Here is an 18,313-nt window from a genome sequence, read left to right as displayed (position 1 = left end):
AGGAAGAGAGCCCATGCTTTTCCCAATACAGGGAGCAGCTTGGGCCTCTGTATCTGGTTAGGATCAGGCATGGGGTTAGAAAGCTGGCAGAGGCAGAAAGGCCCCCATACACATACACACACATGCTATGCTGAGCCGCTCAGAGCTGAGCACAAGAGGAATCTGAGGCTGAAGGAGAACAGAAGGCTCAGTCAGAGGGGAAGACACTGTCCTGCCTCAGGGGATCTCGTCCAAGGCAAAAGATGTGACCCTGCTCTCCGAGAGCCTCAGAGATCCTAAGGCTCTGACAGGGCCCAGCTCTCAGGAATGCCTGCTCTAAGGGAGAGACATGACCTTGAATTCTGGAGCCCCTTGATCTGAGGAGAGACAAAGAGAGTTGCTTTCAGGAGCCTTTGGTTTGAGGGAACAGACATGCCTCTTCTCTTAGGGACCCTCAGTCGAAATTGAGCCACAGCCTCACCCTCAGGGGCTCCATTCTGAGGAGGAAGCAAGACTTCCCTACACATGATTACTCGATTACTGGGGGGTGGGGGGAGCTGTGGGAAGGTGTGTTGTGTGAATCATCTCCACAGCCACAGCAGGGCTCAGCCAAGGGGGCCTCTAGGAGGAGGCATGCAGTGGGGGTACAGAGAAGACTGGAACTGTGTCCACAGAATCCTGGGAGACGAGAAACCCAGCCAGCCCACCACACACTTAGTCTCCCCCAAATGCCGCAGATCCACCACATAACCACCCAGACACAGACAAGACAAAAACCCTTGGTGTGGATCCCGAGAACAGACCCTCCCAGACATAGGATAGAAAGCAGTAGGTCTTTGTTTGGGCCCTAGAACCAGAAGCTGGAATGAGGACACCAAGGGCCAAGCCACACCCAGCTAGAATAGGCACCTGACCCTTCCTTGTGGACCTTGGTGAGGGCTTCTCAGGAGCATCGGGAGGCAGCAAGGAGATTCTTTTCTACATTTCCCCTTAAAGGTCTGGACATAACCTGGAGACCCCTAGCTTTCCCCAGCCTGGGCTCAAACCACCTTGTCCCAGTTCCTGGCCCACTGTTTCTGAAACCTACTCTTTTAACCATGAAAGAAATTGATTTGGAGATGAATGAACTGGGTTCAAATCCTAACTCAACTGACTGTGACTTTGGACAGATTGATTGTCACCTTTCAGAGAGGCCTTTCTTTTGGGCACCTTCATTTAAAAAGTACTCATATATTCTCTTTCTTCCTACTTTTCTTGTCTCTGAAGACTTATCAACATTACTTTTTTTCTTTTTTTAATAATGGAGATTGAACCCAGGAGTGCTTTACCACTGACCTACATCCCCAGTCCTTTTTATTTTTTATTATGAGATAGTGTGTGTTGTCAAGTTTCTAAATTCGTGATCCTCCCTGCCTCAGTCTTCTAAATTGCTGAGATTATAGGCATGTGCCACCGTGCCCAGCTCCCAATATTACATTTTTTTAAAAAATCTCTTCTATTTAGGGGTTGTTGGTCAGTTGCAGAGCACTTGCCTCCCACGTGTGAGGCGGTGGGTTCAATCCTCAGCACCACATACATACATACATACATAAATAAATAAAAATAAAGATATCGTGTCTATCTACAACTAAAAAAAATTTTTTAAAAAAAAAAACAACCCTCTTCTATTTAATGCTATCTGTGGTGCCCTTCTCCTAATCGTTAGGCTCTGTCTGTAAATTAATGGAGGCCCATTGCTATTACGTTCTCAACTCTCTCTTGTGAAAAGTGGGGAGAGTGATAGCCCCATCTGATGAGGGCAGGGTGGTAGTGTGAAATGTTTGGCTCAAAGCTTGAACTTGGGGAGGCGCTTGTGGAATATATGTGTGGGGTCTCTACCCAGGGCCCTGGTCAGGCCTCTGCATTTTGTGCCTGGGCCTGTTGGCATGTCTACCACCTAGACTCCTGCAGCCACTGCTGGGGAAGAGTTTTGAATACCAGGCAAAAGAGCTATGGGCAAGGAAATGGAGAAAGACTTGCATCCTAGCCTGGCACAGCTGGATGAGTTTGAGCAAATAGCTGCTCTTTTTTGTGTGTCTCAGCCTCCCTGATGGTGGAGTAGGCCAGAAATGCTCCTCAGGTCCCACTACTAGGGTTTTTCCAGCTATAAGGCCTGAGAAGGTGGGAGGCTAGCAAATTAGAGTAGTCAGAGATCCCTCTTTTTTTTTTTTTTTGCTGGGGGAGGTACCAGGGATTGAACTCAGGGGTACTCAACCACTGAGCCACATCCCCAGCCCTATTTTGTATTTTATTTAGAGACAGACTCTCACTGAGTTGCTTAGTGCTTCACTTTTGATGAGGCTGGCTTTGAACTCACAATCCTCCTGCCTTAGCCTCCCAAGCCTCTGGGATTACAGATGTATGCCTCCACGCACAGCCAGAGATCCCTCTTGAGCCACACCCCAAATCTGCTCCTGCCTCCCTGATGAACACAATTTTCTGGGGTCCTCCTTCTCTCCCAAACACCCAAACTTGGGTCCCTAAATGCACTTGTATAGCCACTCACCTTTACTTAGGAAAGAAGTTTTTCTTCTAGCTCCATTATGACCAGACCCTGTCCAAACATCTCCCAAATGTAGGCCACTGGCCCTGAGAATATAAATCAGATTCCAGAATGTCTTAAACCCTAGACTTGGGAAAGAAGGAAGTGAGAGGACATTGCCTAGGAGACAAGAACACAGATTCTGGAAACAGATGTTCCCTATTTGAATCCTGATTTAACCATTTCCCAGCTATATGACTTCAGGTCAATCACCAACCCTCTCTCAACCTCAATTTCTTCATCTGTAAGAAGACAATACTATATATGTCAGGGGATGCTTGTTAAGCATATAGGAGGCAACGTGCAATACCTACTCTTTGCAGAGTGCCTATCCCACACAGTAAGCACAAACTATTAGAAGAAAGGGTATTTTGGGGGTGGAGGACAGTACTGGTGATTGAACCCTTGGTCTAGGGCATGTTAGGCAAGAGCTCTACCATTGAGCTACATTCCTAACCCAGAAAAGGGTGATTATTATGAAGGAAACAGATATGCTATGTGCATATTCTTCACATAAGAGCCTCAAACTGGCTCATGTGGGTAGGATGAGGGCATCTTCAGAGCTAAGCACCCTGGTCCCCAGGAGTATGCAAGATCTTTGCCAGGCAATGCCCAGAGCTGACCAGAGAGGCACTGATATCCTGGGGGGATCAACCACACTTCATCCCACCATTAGGCCCCTCTAGCCTGATCTGACTCTCTCATTCTGGTCTATCCCTCATTAGACTCAACTCTACACACACACACACCCACACAAACATATTTATCACAAAATCATTTTTTAATGAGTTGGGTCAGGGGGACAGGAACAGGGAATGCACTGGGGACCATACCCCGGTTGGCAGAGGGGGGGGTGTTGGCTCTTGCCCCTCCTCCTCTAGGGCACCTCAGGGTGAGGCCTGGCCCCCAGGCCAGGACTAGGGCGCTGGATGCCAGGCTCAAGCGGCGTTGGAGTTGATACCGGCTACCTGGTCAGGCTGCAGTCCCCCCAAATGGCCACCAGAGGGCAGCCGGCCCCCAGCGCAGAGGAATTCTCGGTTGCTCAGGTGATGGCTTTTTAAAAAAATAAAAAACCAGAGGCTGGTGTGTTCCTCCTGCAAACCCGAGGGGGGCGGGCCTGGGGAGAAGGCTCTGGTTTCTATGATCTCTTCGATAAAAAATAAGCAAAAATAATAACAAAATACGTGGTTTCTCTCTCCATTTCCCTCCTCCAGGAACTGAGGTCAGAAATGGGGGTGTGGGGATTGGGAATACCCTGGTATGGCCTAGATTTCAAGGTATGGGTCTCTTTTTTCCCCTTATCACCCATAGATAAACTTATAAATAAATAAATAAATAAATAATATACTTTCTTTGTATGTGCAATATATATATATATAGATATAGATAAATAGATAGATAGATTTTCTCCTATCTAGGCAACTAAGTGACTAACCTCTCTGACTCTTGAGCTCAGAAATCCAAAAGTAAAGTGACATGGCTAAGGACAAGTTCAGGGGAGGGGAAAGATCAAGGGCTTGAATGGCACTGTAAAACACCCAGCATTCTGTAACTGCAAATCAGCTGGGCTGTGGGACATTTCTAAGTGGAATCCTGACCACCTGGAACATTCTAGAACCATGGAGCCAGCTGGGCCCCTGCAGTCATCTTGAACAGAATCCTGAAACACCCAATGTCCTAGAACTCCAGAACCAGCTGGGTCTGGGGGTGTAGAGCTGGGGATTTGGAACAAAGCCCTGGAGGACCTAACATTCTGGAATTTTGTAGTGATCAGGGCTGCAGGGGTCACCAGGATGTAACTACACATCACTGGGGGAGCGAGATCGAAAGGGAATTTTGGAAGAGGAACAACAGCAGCAAATGGCCCACAGCACCTTCTGCACATCCTGATTGCGGAAGGCATAGATGATGGGGTTGATCATGGAGTTGTAGGTGGCAGGGAGCAGGGTGAGATAGGTGTAGAGGGGTGGAGAGCGGGCATCACCCAGCAGGCAGTAGACAGTGAAGGGCAACCAGCAGGCAGCAAAGGCGCCGAGCACCACGGCCAGTGTGGCGATGCCCTTGCGGGTAGCCACATAGTGGGAGGCAGGCAGCAGGTGCCGCTGAAGGGCGATCTGCTGGGCATGGCGGCAGACGATGCGGCAGATCTGGGCATAGAGCTGCAGCATGATGCCAAACACCATGAAGAAGGCAATGGCCAGGACTACCAGATGGTTCTTGGAGAGTGGATATACCACGCCACATGTGGTCAGCCCATCCAGGCAGTTCCAGGCCAGCACAGGCAGCAGCCCCAGGCCCAGGGCACCCCCCCATACTAGGGCCAGCATCACGTAGGTCCGAGTCACTGTTGTCTCCGAGTAGTAGGTGAGGGCATTGTACAGGGAAAGGTAGCGGTCGACAGTGATGGCCAGTAGGCTGCCAATGCTGGCGGTAAAGGCCATTGCCAGCACGCCAACAAGCACCAGACTCATCTCTGCGGAGCCTATGCAGAAGACAGCAGCGAAGTGCAGGACCAGGCCCAGGCCTGCCAGAAGGTCTGCCACAGCCAGGCTGCCCACCAGCAGGAACATGGGGGCACGAAAGGCAGGAGTGCCCACGATGATGGCCACCACCAGCGCGTTCTCACAGGACACCAGGGTGCCTGAGATGCATAGCACCACATCCCAGGCCTTGGGTGAGGGCAGTGGTGCAGCTGGGCCTGTGGGCCCTTCTGCAGGGCCCATGCTGCTCACGTTGACGTTGCCTGGGCCAGCAGAGAGCCAGGCTAGCGGGCCGCCTGCACCCCACATCATGGTACCTGCAGGAGAAAGGCCCTGTGAGATGCTGGCAGGGCTGGTGCTGATAGGAGGGGTCTGGAGGGAGTGAGGTGCCCTTCAGGATAAGTGGTGCAGCCCAGATGCCTTGTCCCCCTATTCATGCCCTAGGGCTCTTCCAAGGATAACTTTGTCCTCTCTAATGCCTCCAGACCTTCAAACAAGGGTATTTATTTATTTATTTATTTATTTATTTATTCCCTGAGGATCCCTGTCCTATATCTGTTTACCCTCCCTTCCAATCCTCTGGGTCCTGCAGGCCTCTTTCCCACGTGTGTAATCAGACAACTAGATGAAAGGCTACCATAAGTGAATGGGGGAACCACAGAATCCAGGCGATGCACCAAAAGGCTCAAGATCGGGCGGGGGTGGGGGAGAGAATCATCTCGAGTCTAAGGGAAGCTCTGCTTCCTCCCATCAGAGGATGACTCGGTTTCTGAGGCTCTCAGACCCCTCACGATTCTCAGCACAGCCGGCCCAGGCTCCGCCCCCAGGGAAAGTGCGTGAAGCTCGGTCAGCCCCCATCCGACATTCCTAGGGTAAAAACACCTGGGAACGCAGCCCCCCACCCCGCACGCTCTCCCAGACTTCTGTCCAGGGACTGACCCCTCTTTCTGTTTTGAACCCCTGGATCTCTGTGAGCCATTCCCCGCTGGAAGTCTGGATCCCTGAGTCAGACTCCTCCTTCTGCCCGGACACCTAGATCATGGGCCTGACTCCGCCTCCTGCCCCAATATTAGGATCCCTAAATCAGACACCTCCCGCAGCTCGGACGCCTGTGTCCCTGCCCTAGCCGTCTCCTGCCCGCCCAATCTCGGACGACTGTCCGAACCTCCAGAACCTTGGGTCCCTGCAGGGATGCTCACCTTTCACCGGGTCACCCAGCTGACTGCTCCAGCACTCGAGCACTTGGGCCCTCGTCTGCTGACCCAGAATTTGCTAACCCAGAATCCCAGCCTTGACCTCCGACCCTTTCGGCCAGAGGCAGGGAGCCTTCGGCCGGCCCAGTGCCCCAGCATCCGGTGTGCCCTCCAGGATGCCTGGTGCCCCTGGCAGGGCCTCCTACTTACCGTTCACGACAGGGCGCGGCCGGGCCGCGGGGAGGGTCCTCTTGGGTCCTGGCAGCTCAAGGTGTGCGCGGACCCCGAGAAGCCCCCGCGGCCGCGGGAGAAGCGGCGTGAGTCACCCCGCCCCGCCCCGCCCCCGGCCACCGGTTCAGTGACGTCAGCGGCCCAGTAGGCCAATAGGCGCGGTGCGCTGGGGCGCAGCGCGCGTTGCGCGGCATAGTAATGAGGCCTCGCACCGCCCGCTCCCCCATTCATAAAAAGCGACCGTGGCCGCGGCCCCGCCCCCTCCCCATCGGCCCGCGCTGTCCTTGACAAGGCGCCCTCTGCGGGCCAGGGGTTTCTGGGGCTCTGGTCGAGATCCTTGGAGAAGTCTCAGGGAGCCTGCAGGGAATATGGTGGGGAGCAGAAAGGAGACCTAGATAGGCTGTGGGGTGATGGGGATCCTCAGGTGACAGGAACAAGATGACAGAATCCAGGTGACGGAGACCAAGTGATGTGGCTGAAAGGGCGTCCTCCTGTGAGAATGACGGGGCCCTGAGGTGACGGTGACAGGAGCACGAGGAAGCAGGGAGGTGGGTGGAAGTGACGATATGAGCTGGTGACAGGATCTTGGGGGATGGTGGCCTGGGGATGCTGACGGTAGAGGATGGTAGAATCCCCAGGGCAATCATAGCAATGTCTGGGTGACTTTGCAGCGTGATGGAGTTTAAGGATTCCAGGGTGGCAGAGGTGGTGGCAAGAGAAAATAGGGTATCCAGGTGAAGGGATTTCAGGTCACCATCACCCTGTCAAGGGCTGAGGTACTGAGGGGACAAAGTAAACCGATGAGGGTCATAGGGTCCTGGAATAAAGATGCCAGGTGACTGTGGTAAGTGGGCCCTAGGGTTAGGGGAACAGGGCAGAGGAGCGGACAGTGATTGGGCAAGTAAGTTGCTGCCAGGACAGGTCCCATGATGTTGGGGCTGGAATAAGGAACTGCGTGACATCACTCATGTCAGTCCAATAGCGCCCTCACAGCATGGGAGAGTAGGCCTGGCAAGATTTTAAAACCTGAATTATTTATTCAAGGATCTGGAAAGCCAGCAGGAGGGGGAGCACTTCCCCGAAGCAGCAGGAGATGGGGAGCCGGGAAGAACTTGGAAGCAGAAAACCTAGCAGCTCTGTTCTCCTGGCAAGTCCCTCTCAGCCTCCCTTCTTAGGCACCCTGGTGGGGTAGGGCATGGAGAAAGAGCTCCCCCTTTCCTAACCCTACCTGCTATTAAACCCTAAACCCAGGAAATATATATTTATTCATCTTCCTTTCTTGGTAACTATGTCTCAGTCCTGTTCCACTGTAAGCTCCATGAGAGAGCAGTGACTCTGTCCTCTTTTCTGCTGTAAAGTGGTGCCTAACATATAGTAGGTGTTCAATAAATATTTGTTGAATAGATAATTAAACTAAACAGGAGCTGCTGTGAAGGGAAACAGTGAAAGTAGCAGGATTCATGCTTGAGTTGACTGAGAGAGGGGACAGGGCATCAGCCACCCAAGACTTAGATGTCCATCTTCTCCCTCATCTGAGCTGGGTCCCAACAAAGTTCTGGTCTCAGAGAAAGGTGAAGGGTGCTGGGAGGTTGATAAGAAAGTGGCGGGCATATGAGAGACTTTTGAGTGGCAGTTTTCATAATTCATTGATCCTCTGGTGAAATGTGTACCATCACTGCAGACAAAGTCACCACAGATCCTCTCCTCCCTCTTGCCAGCTCCGACGTTGCTTGGCCTTTAGGATCCCACTGCCATCCTCATTCTGCTCTCATGTTCCTCTACCTGTTTTCTTGAGATCTCTTTTCTTCTCATACTGGCCACATCTATGTTTGGATTAATTTTTCTCTTAAAAAATGTTTGTAGTTGTAGTTGGACACAGTGCCTTTATTTTATTTGTTTATTTTTATGCGGTGCTAAGGATCAAACCCAGGGCCTCACATGGGCTAGGCAAGCGCTCTGCCACTGAGCTACAGCCCCAGCAACTGGATTCATTTTTCTTTGTAGAATCCAAAGGATCATAGATAGTGCCCTAGACAGTTGTGTTGCCACTATCAAAGACAAAGCTCACATATGATGTGGCCTTATATGTTTTGGTGTTTCTTTCTTAGAGTTAGCATCCTAGGGTAGAGGACATTTGTTTCCAATGCAGTAGTTGGTTGGTCGTGAACTTCCTGATATGGATAGTTACTATGTCCTTCACATGGAGGTTGTTCCTTAGGCAGCTAGGGACAAAAAATGGGTGGTAATTTTTTTTAAAAAAAAAATTTTTTTTTAGTTGTAGATGGACACAATACTTTTATTTATTTATTTTTATGTAGTGCTGAGGATCGAACCCAGTGCCTCACACATGTGAGGCAAGCACTCTGCCACTGAGCCACAATCCCAGCCCCAAAATGGGTGGTATTTCTAACCCTGAGAAACCCCAGAGACCCTAGAGACTGAAGTGAGGCTGTGTATTATCAAATGTACGCTCTCTCATGCACCAGAATTGCTCTTGCTAACAGGACAATTGAGGCCATCACTGCCTAGCAAATCTTTCCTCCTTATTTTCTTCCCACCTACCAGGTGCCAGACCAGAGCCCAATTTTTTCTTACAACAACCCTGCAAAGGTAAGGAACCATTTCTCCAGAGAAGCCAAGGAACTTGACCCTGATCATACAGAAAAATGGCAGAACTGTATATGAGGCCAAGTTCACCTGTAACCAAGCCCAGGGTGTCTCCCATGCTAGCTTAGACGGCACCCTCATTCCCAGGAGAGATTAGGGTGAAGTTAGACAAGGTGACAATACTGCAGTTTGCCAGGTGGCCACCAGATGGCTATGAACTCTCACTTCCAGGTGAGGCTTCTTTACCTCTTCATTCTTCACCAGTCTGGAGTCTAAAGCTAGTCTAAAGCGAGGAGAGTGTGTGTGTGTTTGCATATATTTGTTTGTTTGTGTGTGTGTGTGTGTGTGTGTGTGGTGCTGAGGATTGAACCCAGGGCCTTATGCATACGAGGCAAGCACTCTACCAACTGAGCTATATCTCCATCCCTCCCCCATTTGCATATACTTGTGAGACACAGATAATCTCTACACTTGAGGACCTTGTCCCAAACGGGGGGTGGGTCCAGTCATTGTCAGTATATGTATTCTTAGCATGAACCTCATTCAGCCAGCATTCACTGATTCCCTGGCTTGAGTTTTGATGGGTGCTAGAAACAGAGATGATCTGGCCACATTTCTGCATTTTCAATGTTTAATGTATATTTACTGAACATCTACTATTTGCCAGACACAGAGGTTATAGCTGTGAACAAAACCTGCTGCCTTCCTTAAGGAGATCCTTAAAGAAGGGGAGAGATAAGCAAATTACAAAGAGACATTTGGGACTGGGGTTGTGGCTCAGCAGTAGAGCGTTCATCTCGAATGTGCAAAGTCCTGGGTTCGATCCTCAGCACCACATAAAAATAAATAAATAAATAAACAAAGGTATTGTGTCCAACTACCACTAAAAAATAAATAAACTTAAAAAAAGAGACACTTAATATCTCAAATAGAAAACCCTTGATGGTCTCAAAGGCCAATGGCTCAGACAAACATGTACTCAAATAGTCACAACATGGTATTGTAGGGCTACTAATAAACATCTACTTAGCTTGTTCTGCGTGCAGGGTGTTCCCTAGGGAAAAAGAAAAACATGGTTTCTGCCCAGGAAACAAATGTGTAGTTAATTATGCATTTGATACATGCTTCAAAGGAAAAAACAGATGATGTAATGTAGAATAACTAGGAGATATTTTTTTAGGTAGGGAGTTTAGAGTCACTTGAAGAAAGTAGAAGCCAGAAATGGTGACACACACCTGTAATCCCAGTATCTCAGGAGGCTGAGGCAGGAGGATTGCAAGTTCAAAGCCAGCCTCAGCAATTTAGTGAGGCTCTAAGCAACTTAGCAAGACCTTGCCTCAAAATAAAAAATAAAATAAAATAAAAAGGACTGGGGATATAGCTCAGTGGTTAAGTGTCCCTGGGAAGGAAGGAAGGAAGGAAGGAAGGAAGGAAGGAAGGAAGGAAGGAAGGAAGGAAGGAAGGAAGGAAAGAAAAAATTTCAAGAAGTAGGCATGGCAAGTACACAGTCTGTGAGGAGGAGAAGAATTTGAGGAGGCCAAATGAACAGACACTGAATGAGCACAGGGGAAAGGGAGGGTTTGAGCCCAGAGAGGTGGGCAGGGGAAAGCCTGTAGATGGGGAGAAGCACTAGAATGGGTTAAGCAAGGGAATGGTATGACCTGACTTTTATTTTTTCCAAGAATCACTCTTTTAGAGGTGACTTGAAGCATTAGTTTGCCAGGCAGATGTGGTGGGAATGGAGAAGGACCCTCTACATGCACACACTGCAGGAGAGGAACTAGGATAAAGGCATATCCTTGAGGCATAGAAAGGTGCTGCAGACAGCCCAGGACAGGCCAGAGACTTCTAGAGCAAGAAATCAAAGGATTGGCCAGGCCAAGGCATTGATGAAAAATTGTTAATTGGAAGAGGTGTGGCCAGATCCATGCATGGTTTCAGGACAGTCCGGTACTGTGAAGGCCAGCTTGGAGACTGGCCTGAAGGGTGAAAGACAGTGAGGCCAGCAGAAGGAGGATGAGGAAACCGGACCCAGGGGACACCTAGATATGGAGTATGAAGGATTTTAATTTCGGGGGCTGGGATGGAGAGAGGAGGTGAAGGTCAAATCATGGTTCCCAGCCCAGGTGACTGAAGGGGTATGATGGGGCCTCCCTGAGTGGGGAAAAGGGACAAGGCAATATTAGACACCTGAGGACATTCAGGACCCAAGAAGCAGGGGACCCATAGGAGGCATGGCAGAGGGAGGGTGGCTTCTAGCTTCATTGGAGGCTGGATTCACAGACTAGTCTGCTGAGTCTGTGTCCCTAAGCACCTTGCAAATTGGGGGTGGCACAACCCATGCCTACAGGTTAATTGTGGACATTAGATGGGAGGCTGCAAATGAAAGCTCTTAGTAGAATGTACATTCTGCTGGTAGTAAGGGTTCAGTGATCGTAGGCTATGTGTTATTAGTTACAGGTGTGGCAGCTGTGGCCAGAAGTGGCCTGGGAGGTGAAAATTGGAGACTTCTTGTTGGCTTTTTTTTTTCTTTTTCTTTTCTTTCTTTCGTTCTTTCTTTCTTTTTTTTTCTTTTTTCTTTTTTTGGTACCAGGGAATAAACTCAGGGTATAAAATATAAAATAGGGCTGAGCCACATCCCCAGCCCTATTTTATATTTTATTTGGAGACAGGGTCTCACTGAGTTACTTAGCACCTCACTTTTGCTTAAGCTGAGTCATCGTGCCCGGTGACTTGTTGGCTTTTAAATGGGGACTGGTGACAGAGGAATGGCCAAGATGACCCCAAAAGAGTGTGAATTTGGGCTCAGAACTAAACTGAGCCACCATCAATTTAAAAGGGGTTAGAAGGAGAAGGAGGAGGAGCGAGGAGAAGAGAAAAAAGAGGTGCCCCTAAGGAACCTGAGAAGTGGCTGCAAAAGAGTGGTACTGGGCCAGGAGAGGAGGCCCTAGGAGGGCTGCAGAGAGGCCCTATTGACCTGGTAAGGGCATGACTCGTGGCTTGGCCAGAGGATGTGATGGATGTGAGGCAGACAAGATGGAGGGCTGAAAGGCAGAAGAGGGTCCTGGGGGATGGTGTGAGGGCCGAGAGAAAACACCAAAGCTGGGTACAAGCAGCCAGAGGTGAGGGATAGCTGAGACCTGTCCTAGCCTCCATAGGGCCTGCTGGGAGGCTGCACCCTAAAGGCCTGGTCTGAGCCAAAGTGACTTCACTTTCAAATCCATATTTTGCCACTGTGACCTCAAACAAGTCACCTTTTCTCAGCCTCGGTTTCCTCACCTATGAAGCAGGGATAAAAATAATCCCTACTTAACCGTTTCCACCCAGCTACCAGTGGGGGCGCTCTGCGCCCGGCTACACCAAGTCCTGGACTCCGCCCCTTTTGTCCAAGCCCCGCCCCAACTCGACTAGCCCAGCCACGTCCCTACCTGGCCCCGCCCTCGATGGCTCCGCCCTACCAAAGAGCCCCGCCCCACCCGGCCACTCCTATTGGTCACACCCCTACTGGCCACGCCCCGGTTGCCCGGGTCTCTCTCCCCACAAGCTCCTGCGAGCGGAGTCCAGAAGGGACGCGCCACACCAGCTGTCCACGGACTCCCGGTTCCCTCCCGCGTCCATGGCAGCGCCGGGACCCCGTGTCTTTTGGGCTGCGCTTTGCGGCGGCTACTGCTGCCTCCTCCTGTGTGCTCAACTCGCTGTGGCTGGTAACGCAGGACTGGGTCTGGCTAGAACCAGGCTGGGGCACTTGACGCATTCCCCTCATCCATCTGCCTTCCAGTCTTGGCTGGGGATAGGAGGGGACTTCCAAAGCCAGTTCAGGGCTCCAGAGGTGGGAGAGGAAAGGGGCTTCCGTTTTGTGTGGAGACCCACGTGCATATATATAGACTCCAGATGTAGATTAGGGAACTTCGGGTCTATGTGGAGGTGATAGCTCCAAATGTGCCTGGGAACTCCAGATGTTCGTAAAGGGAGGGGGTCCTGGGGGAATGTGGTGAAGGCTAGGTGAGTGTAACCTTGTGCTTGCAGAAGCTCCAGGCATGAGCAGAGGGGTGAGAGCTATAGAGGTGGTGAGGTAGTGCTGCGACTTGGCTTCCCAGAGTTGCTCCCTTCCCACTCCCATCCCATTCCCAGGTAAAGGAGCTCAAGGCTTTGGGCGGGGAGCCTTGATCCGCCTGAATACCTGGCCTGCTGTCCAAGGGGGCTGCAAACAACTGGAGCTCTGTGAGCGTTGTGTGGAGGGGGACAGAGCACACAATTTCTCAGGCTGCGTGTGGCAGCAATGTCGACTACAGGAACCAGGTATGGAGTTGGGCCCTTTCCAAGCTCATTGGCCCCAGCTCTGAAGCCCAAAGCTTTGGACACTCTCCTCAAACCTCTTCCCTGCACCTTCTCCTATAAGGACACTGTGTGGCCCAAGCTGAGGTGGTCAAGGAGGGTTGCTCTGTCTACAACAGCTCAGAGTCCTGTCCAGGTAAAGGAGTTCCCACTGGTCTAGCAAAGTTGGAGGGAGGGGGCTGGTCTCCCCATCCAGAACCTGCTCCCAGGAGAACCCAGCCTCTCAGGGAGTGAACTATGCCCACAAACACCTGGGTCCAGTTTCAATTCTGTCTTTAGCTCTCAGAGGTCTCTTCCCCTCTATGACCTGTTTTATCACTGTAAATTGGTCCAGATGTGCGCGGGGATGGGGGCATTAGGTCTTCCTGTAATATAAGACACCATGTTTTTGGAAATTCAGAAGGGAATGGTGGGAGGCTTCCTGGAGGAAGTGGGATCAGAGTTGAGCTTGGTAGGTAGAACTGCAGAGGTGGCACATCTGGTGGAGGGAACTGTGCGACGAAGCCTTTATAGAACACTGGGTGTCTGGACCTGGGAGAAGGGCCTAGTCTGAGTTGGAGTCCAGCAGCTGGCAGCGACTGGGGTCTCGATGGGAGCCAGGGGACAGGAAGGTGGTTTTATTATGGATTTCCTGTCTCCTCAGCTGCCCACCACCATCCCACCTATGAACCGAAGACAATCACAACAGGCAAGTATTCCCTGTGGGATGGGGTAGTGGGAGGACCAGAGGTGCATAGAAAGACAGCTGGGCTCAGGTGCTGACATGCTCTGTAGTATCCTTCTCTCAGTTTTCCCTCCATCTATAGTTTCCACATCTGTAAAATGGGTTGGGTAAGACCTACCTCACAAAGCTGCTGTTAGGATTTAATGGGTCTGCATAGATAGGGCCCACTTCAGTGTCTGACGCACTGAAGGTGATCAAGAAATGGCGGCTCTCGAGGCTGGGGTTGTGGCTCAGTGGAGCACTTGCCTAGCACACGTGAGGCACTGGGTTTGATTCTCAGCACCACATAAAAAAATAAATAAGTTATAGGTATTATGTTCATCTACAACTAAAAAAGAAAAGGCAGCTCCTATCCGTTCCTAACCCTTGGACCTGAGAGTATGTGGCTCCAGATACTAATAAGAGTATGTGGCTTCAGTCACTAATAAGTGACCACCTACTGCAACCTGCCGGACCAGAGGGTCCCAGAGCAGATTTCTGAAAGAGCAGAGGCCACCCCTTGACTTCCACTGCCCCTCAGAGACTGGAGGTCACCAGACTTGGCCAGGATGGCTGAAGAGGCTCTTGGTTAATTAAAGCCGGAAACTGATCTCAGAGGCTGAATTATTGATGGCTCAGTTCCCTCAACTGAAGCCCCAGATCTACTGTGTGTGGCTCGTCTCTTCCCTTTTTGCTCTTCTTCCCTTGGCATCCTTCTCTAGGGATCCCTGAGCTTCGGCTGGGACCATCTTTTGCCCTTGGTATTCTTGGACCCCCTTATACCACACACACCCTCTGGGAAGTGGACCCTGCTCCCAGCTGAGCCCCTGTTCATTGTCCTGGTATGTTTTGCTCACCAGCCCTGCCCTACACTGCCCTACCTGGCCCTACCCTGTCCTGGGCACCTGGCCCAGGGCCTGAAATGGAATCCCTTGTGGCACAGCTGGTAGTCACCCAGATCTAGCCTGGAAACTGTGGCCCTGAGGCTCTACTATCTGAGGAGAAGAGAAAGGGACCCATCTTCTAGTAGGGTGTTGGTCTAGACCTCTACTTCTCCTGCTCCTTCTTCTCTGAATAGGGGCTCGAGGCTTAGTGGTCCTGAAAAGGGACGAGGCTTAGTGGTCCTGAAAAGGGACCATCTGCATCTGGGATCTAAGCCCTAAGCACCCTCTCTCACCTAGTGGGTCTATGGGATTAGTAGGCCCAGAGAGGGTGTGCATGGCAGAAAGCCACAGAGCAACTTAGGAATAGGGCCAAGTCCTAACAAGCACTGTCCCTTATACCAGGTACTTCCCCTCTGCCCATAGGTTCTGAGCTAGACTTCTGTGCCTGTGTTCCAGGCTCCATAGTGAGGCCTGAGGCCCTGAGGTGTCCTGGGCCAGTTGTGAGGTGGAGCAGGGATCCTGGGTCCATGGTGGCCAGCTATGACCTCCACCCTGTCTCACTCCACAGGGAGCCCTGTGATCCCTGAAGCCCACAGCTCTGGCTTTGATGGTGCCAGCTTCATCGGGGGTGTTGTGCTGGTGCTGAGCTTGCAGGCCGTGGCCTTCTTCGTGTTGCGCTTCCTCAAGGCCAAGGATAGCACTTACCAGACACTGTGAGTACCTGGCAGCAGGGGAGTCCCAGCGCACTTCCCTTACTCCTCCCTGCCCAGGGAATTGTCTTCTCCACGGGGTAACCCAAAAGATAATGACTCCTTCCCCATGTCCCCTATGTGAGACACCCCCCTTCTCTCCTCCAATAGGGGCTCCCTGCTAAATGTTAGCTGGGACCAGGATTCAGCCTGGGCCCCAAACTTGGCAGTTCAGCTGAGCCCCACTGTGTCTTTGTCCCCACATGCTGCCAGCAGGGAGGAGAACCAGTAGGTGATGGCTCAGGCAAGTCTTCAGCCAGTCTGGGGCCGTGGGCAGGAGCCAGACTGTGTGAAAGTGTGGTGTCCTCTGAGAAGGGAGCCGTGCGTGGCTCCGTGTGCCGTGTGCTGTGGGGTGGGTCGCTGCAGCCTGCGTTAAAGTGTTTGCTCTTCCAGCTTCACCTGCTCTCTGGGGGGTGAGAGTCTTTGCCCAACTGAGGTAGGGTCACCTCCCCTAAGTGTCTCTCTGTGTGGCCTCCTCAGAATCTGACCCCCTTGGGCCTGGTCTTCACACTGAGGGGAAGGAGGACTCAGAGGCTGCCCTCTTGGCCACTCTGTGGGCACTGGGGGTGGGAAAATCTTTGGCCATCTGTTTCTGGCCCCTGTGGACACTGAGCAGGCTCAGCACCCAATCCCTGACCTCCCCTCCTGTCCCGGGCCTGCCACCTACAGCTGAGAACATCCCTCAACCACCTCGTGTCTCATCTGTGGACCCTGCTGGGTCCCTCAGCCTGGTACCAGGGTCTGTGCTGCCTCTTCCTACCAACTTAGCCTGGGCTCTCCCCCCAAATAAACGAACTGTTTCCGGTGCCGTGCTTCCTGTCCTGTGTCCGGGGTTGTGTGGATGGGGAAGGATATGGCTGTCATCCTCTCCTTCACAGGAATTCTGCCTAGGACTAGGACTGTTTTCTTTAAGATATTTTTGTCTCTTATACCTTTTGACCCCCTACCCCTACCCCTCTCCAGCAAGGGTATGGAGACTCAGAAAGGTAAATGTTTGCTCAGATTATGGCAGAGCTGGGGTTGGAATCCAGGCTCTTCTGACTTCAGAGTGAGCAGGATTCCCTTCTGAAGGTGTCTTCAGTCTCTGTCCCCTAAACTTATGTCTGTGCCCCAGGGCCAAGGAGGAGAGCCCCCAGGACTCTCAGGTGGCCATTTGTGGCCTTCCTCACCCAGGCTTCCTTGGAAAGCCCTGCCTGCATCCTTGGGCACAGAAGTCTTCTCTGACTCATAGCCCCCCAGGTCTTGGGTGCTCAATGGGAACCAGGCTTGCAGCAGGGTCTCACTTCTTCACATGCACAATGCCAAAGAAAGTTGAAAGGAAGAATAAGGATTGAGAGCTGAACTCAAGCATTTCATAGCTCTGGGCCTCAGTTTCCTCATCTGTGAAGTGCAAGTAACTGTCTCCATCTCAGTGGGATGTGGAGAAGGCTCAGGGCAGGTGCATGTATTCAGTTTGCTTCACTCCAGAGCACATGACCCTCTTAAGCTGCACAGCCTGTGGGCTTACCCTCCCTCCATCTTGATCTCCCCAGGGATCTCTGGCTGCAGCTGGATGGTTGAAAGGACCCCCAGTTCCATAGTTTAGCTGCTCTTTGGCCTCACCTGCCCACACATGGCACCACCTCCTGAGGCTTCTCCCTCCCACCTTCACTTCCGTCAAAGCCCCCATCCTTGCAGACACCTGCCCTGCCTTTGGTCCTCCTCCAACTATGTGGATCTACTTCTGTTCCCAGCCTGCCTTGCTTCCTCTTTTCTCCAAGCCTTTGCACATGCAGTTCTTCCTGTTGGGACCACCTGGCTTCTCCCCACAGGACTATTTCTTTGCCTTGCCCTCCTTTATCCAATGTTTTTCTTTCAAGAACACTAAATGCCTATGAAGGGAAAAAAGGACTATATAGAAGTTTAAAGAGTGAGAATCACTCCTCTCTCTCCCTCCTTCCCCAGAAATGCCTATGGTTAACAGTTGTTCCAGACCTTTCTCTGTGAATTCATTATGTATATACACGTTTAGCATTTTTACAACACAGTGTGATCGTGCTGCACATGCTGTTCTGTGACTTTCCCTTGACATTAGATTCACCCTATGACTTGTCCAAATGGTCATATTTTTAAAAAATTTTGTAGTTGTAGATGATCAGTCTTTATTTTATTTGTTTAAATATTTATTTTTTAGTTTTAGGTGGACACGATATCCTTAATTTACATTTATGTGGTGCTAAGGATGGAATCCAGTGCCTCGTGCATGCTAGGCGAGCACTCTATCACTGAGCCACAATTCCAGCCCTTATTTGCTTCTTTTTCTATAGTGCTAAGGATTGAACCCAGGGCCTTACAGGTGTTAGGCAAGTGGTCTGCCACTGAGCTACAACCCCAGCCCTCAAATGATCAAAATTTATTTGCCTGGATCCTATCAGTGCTGGCTGGGTCATTTCCATGTTGGTTTTGGTTTTTTGGTGTTTCATCCAACCCAGAGTCTCAAGCATCATAGACAAGTGTTCTGCCTACTGAGCTACACCTCCAGCCCTCAGGTGAACTCACGGACAGCCATGCTGAATAGGCTCGTCTGCAGAC

At 51.1% G+C, this 18,313-nt stretch overlaps 2 protein-coding genes across 5 annotated transcripts; one reads left to right on the top strand and one right to left on the bottom strand.

Moving 5' to 3' along the window:
* Positions 1-3,322: 3,322 nt before the first annotated feature.
* Positions 3,323-6,564, bottom strand: Gpr3 (G protein-coupled receptor 3). 2 transcript variants are annotated; one of them, XM_021733147.3, is made up of 2 exons: positions 6,444-6,564; positions 3,323-5,357 (listed from the first exon to the last, which is right to left on the bottom strand). In XM_021733147.3, exon 2 carries the CDS (start codon positions 5,350-5,352, stop codon positions 4,360-4,362), a length of 993 nt encoding a protein of 330 aa, XP_021588822.1. In that variant the 5' UTR covers positions 5,353-5,357; positions 6,444-6,564; the 3' UTR covers positions 3,323-4,359. The 2 variants fall into 2 exon arrangements, with proteins under 2 accessions (XP_021588822.1, XP_040144115.1); XM_040288181.2 differs by lacking the exon at positions 6,444-6,564 and adding an exon at positions 6,240-6,433.
* A 4,116-nt stretch (positions 6,565-10,680) lies between these two features.
* Positions 10,681-16,548, top strand: Cd164l2 (CD164 molecule like 2). Of its 3 annotated transcripts, none has more exons than XM_040288182.2 (6): positions 10,681-12,775; positions 13,203-13,370; positions 13,471-13,542; positions 14,050-14,094; positions 15,562-15,706; positions 15,854-16,548. In XM_040288182.2, exons 1-6 carry the CDS (start codon positions 12,688-12,690, stop codon positions 15,972-15,974), a joined length of 639 nt encoding a protein of 212 aa, XP_040144116.2. In that variant the 5' UTR covers positions 10,681-12,687; the 3' UTR covers positions 15,975-16,548. The 3 variants fall into 3 exon arrangements, with proteins under 3 accessions (XP_040144116.2, XP_040144124.2, XP_040144121.2); XM_040288187.2 differs by having other exon boundaries at positions 12,114-12,775; positions 15,959-16,548; XM_040288190.2 differs by lacking the exon at positions 15,854-16,548 and having other exon boundaries at positions 10,682-12,775; positions 15,562-15,841.
* Positions 16,549-18,313: the final 1,765 nt, after the last annotated feature.

This window comes from Ictidomys tridecemlineatus, chromosome 11 (assembly GCF_052094955.1).
Source record: "Ictidomys tridecemlineatus isolate mIctTri1 chromosome 11, mIctTri1.hap1, whole genome shotgun sequence".
Taxonomy (NCBI): domain Eukaryota; kingdom Metazoa; phylum Chordata; class Mammalia; order Rodentia; family Sciuridae; genus Ictidomys; species Ictidomys tridecemlineatus.
The sequence above is the reverse complement of the archived record's forward strand: the minus strand, read 5'-3'. Positions and strand labels throughout refer to the sequence as shown.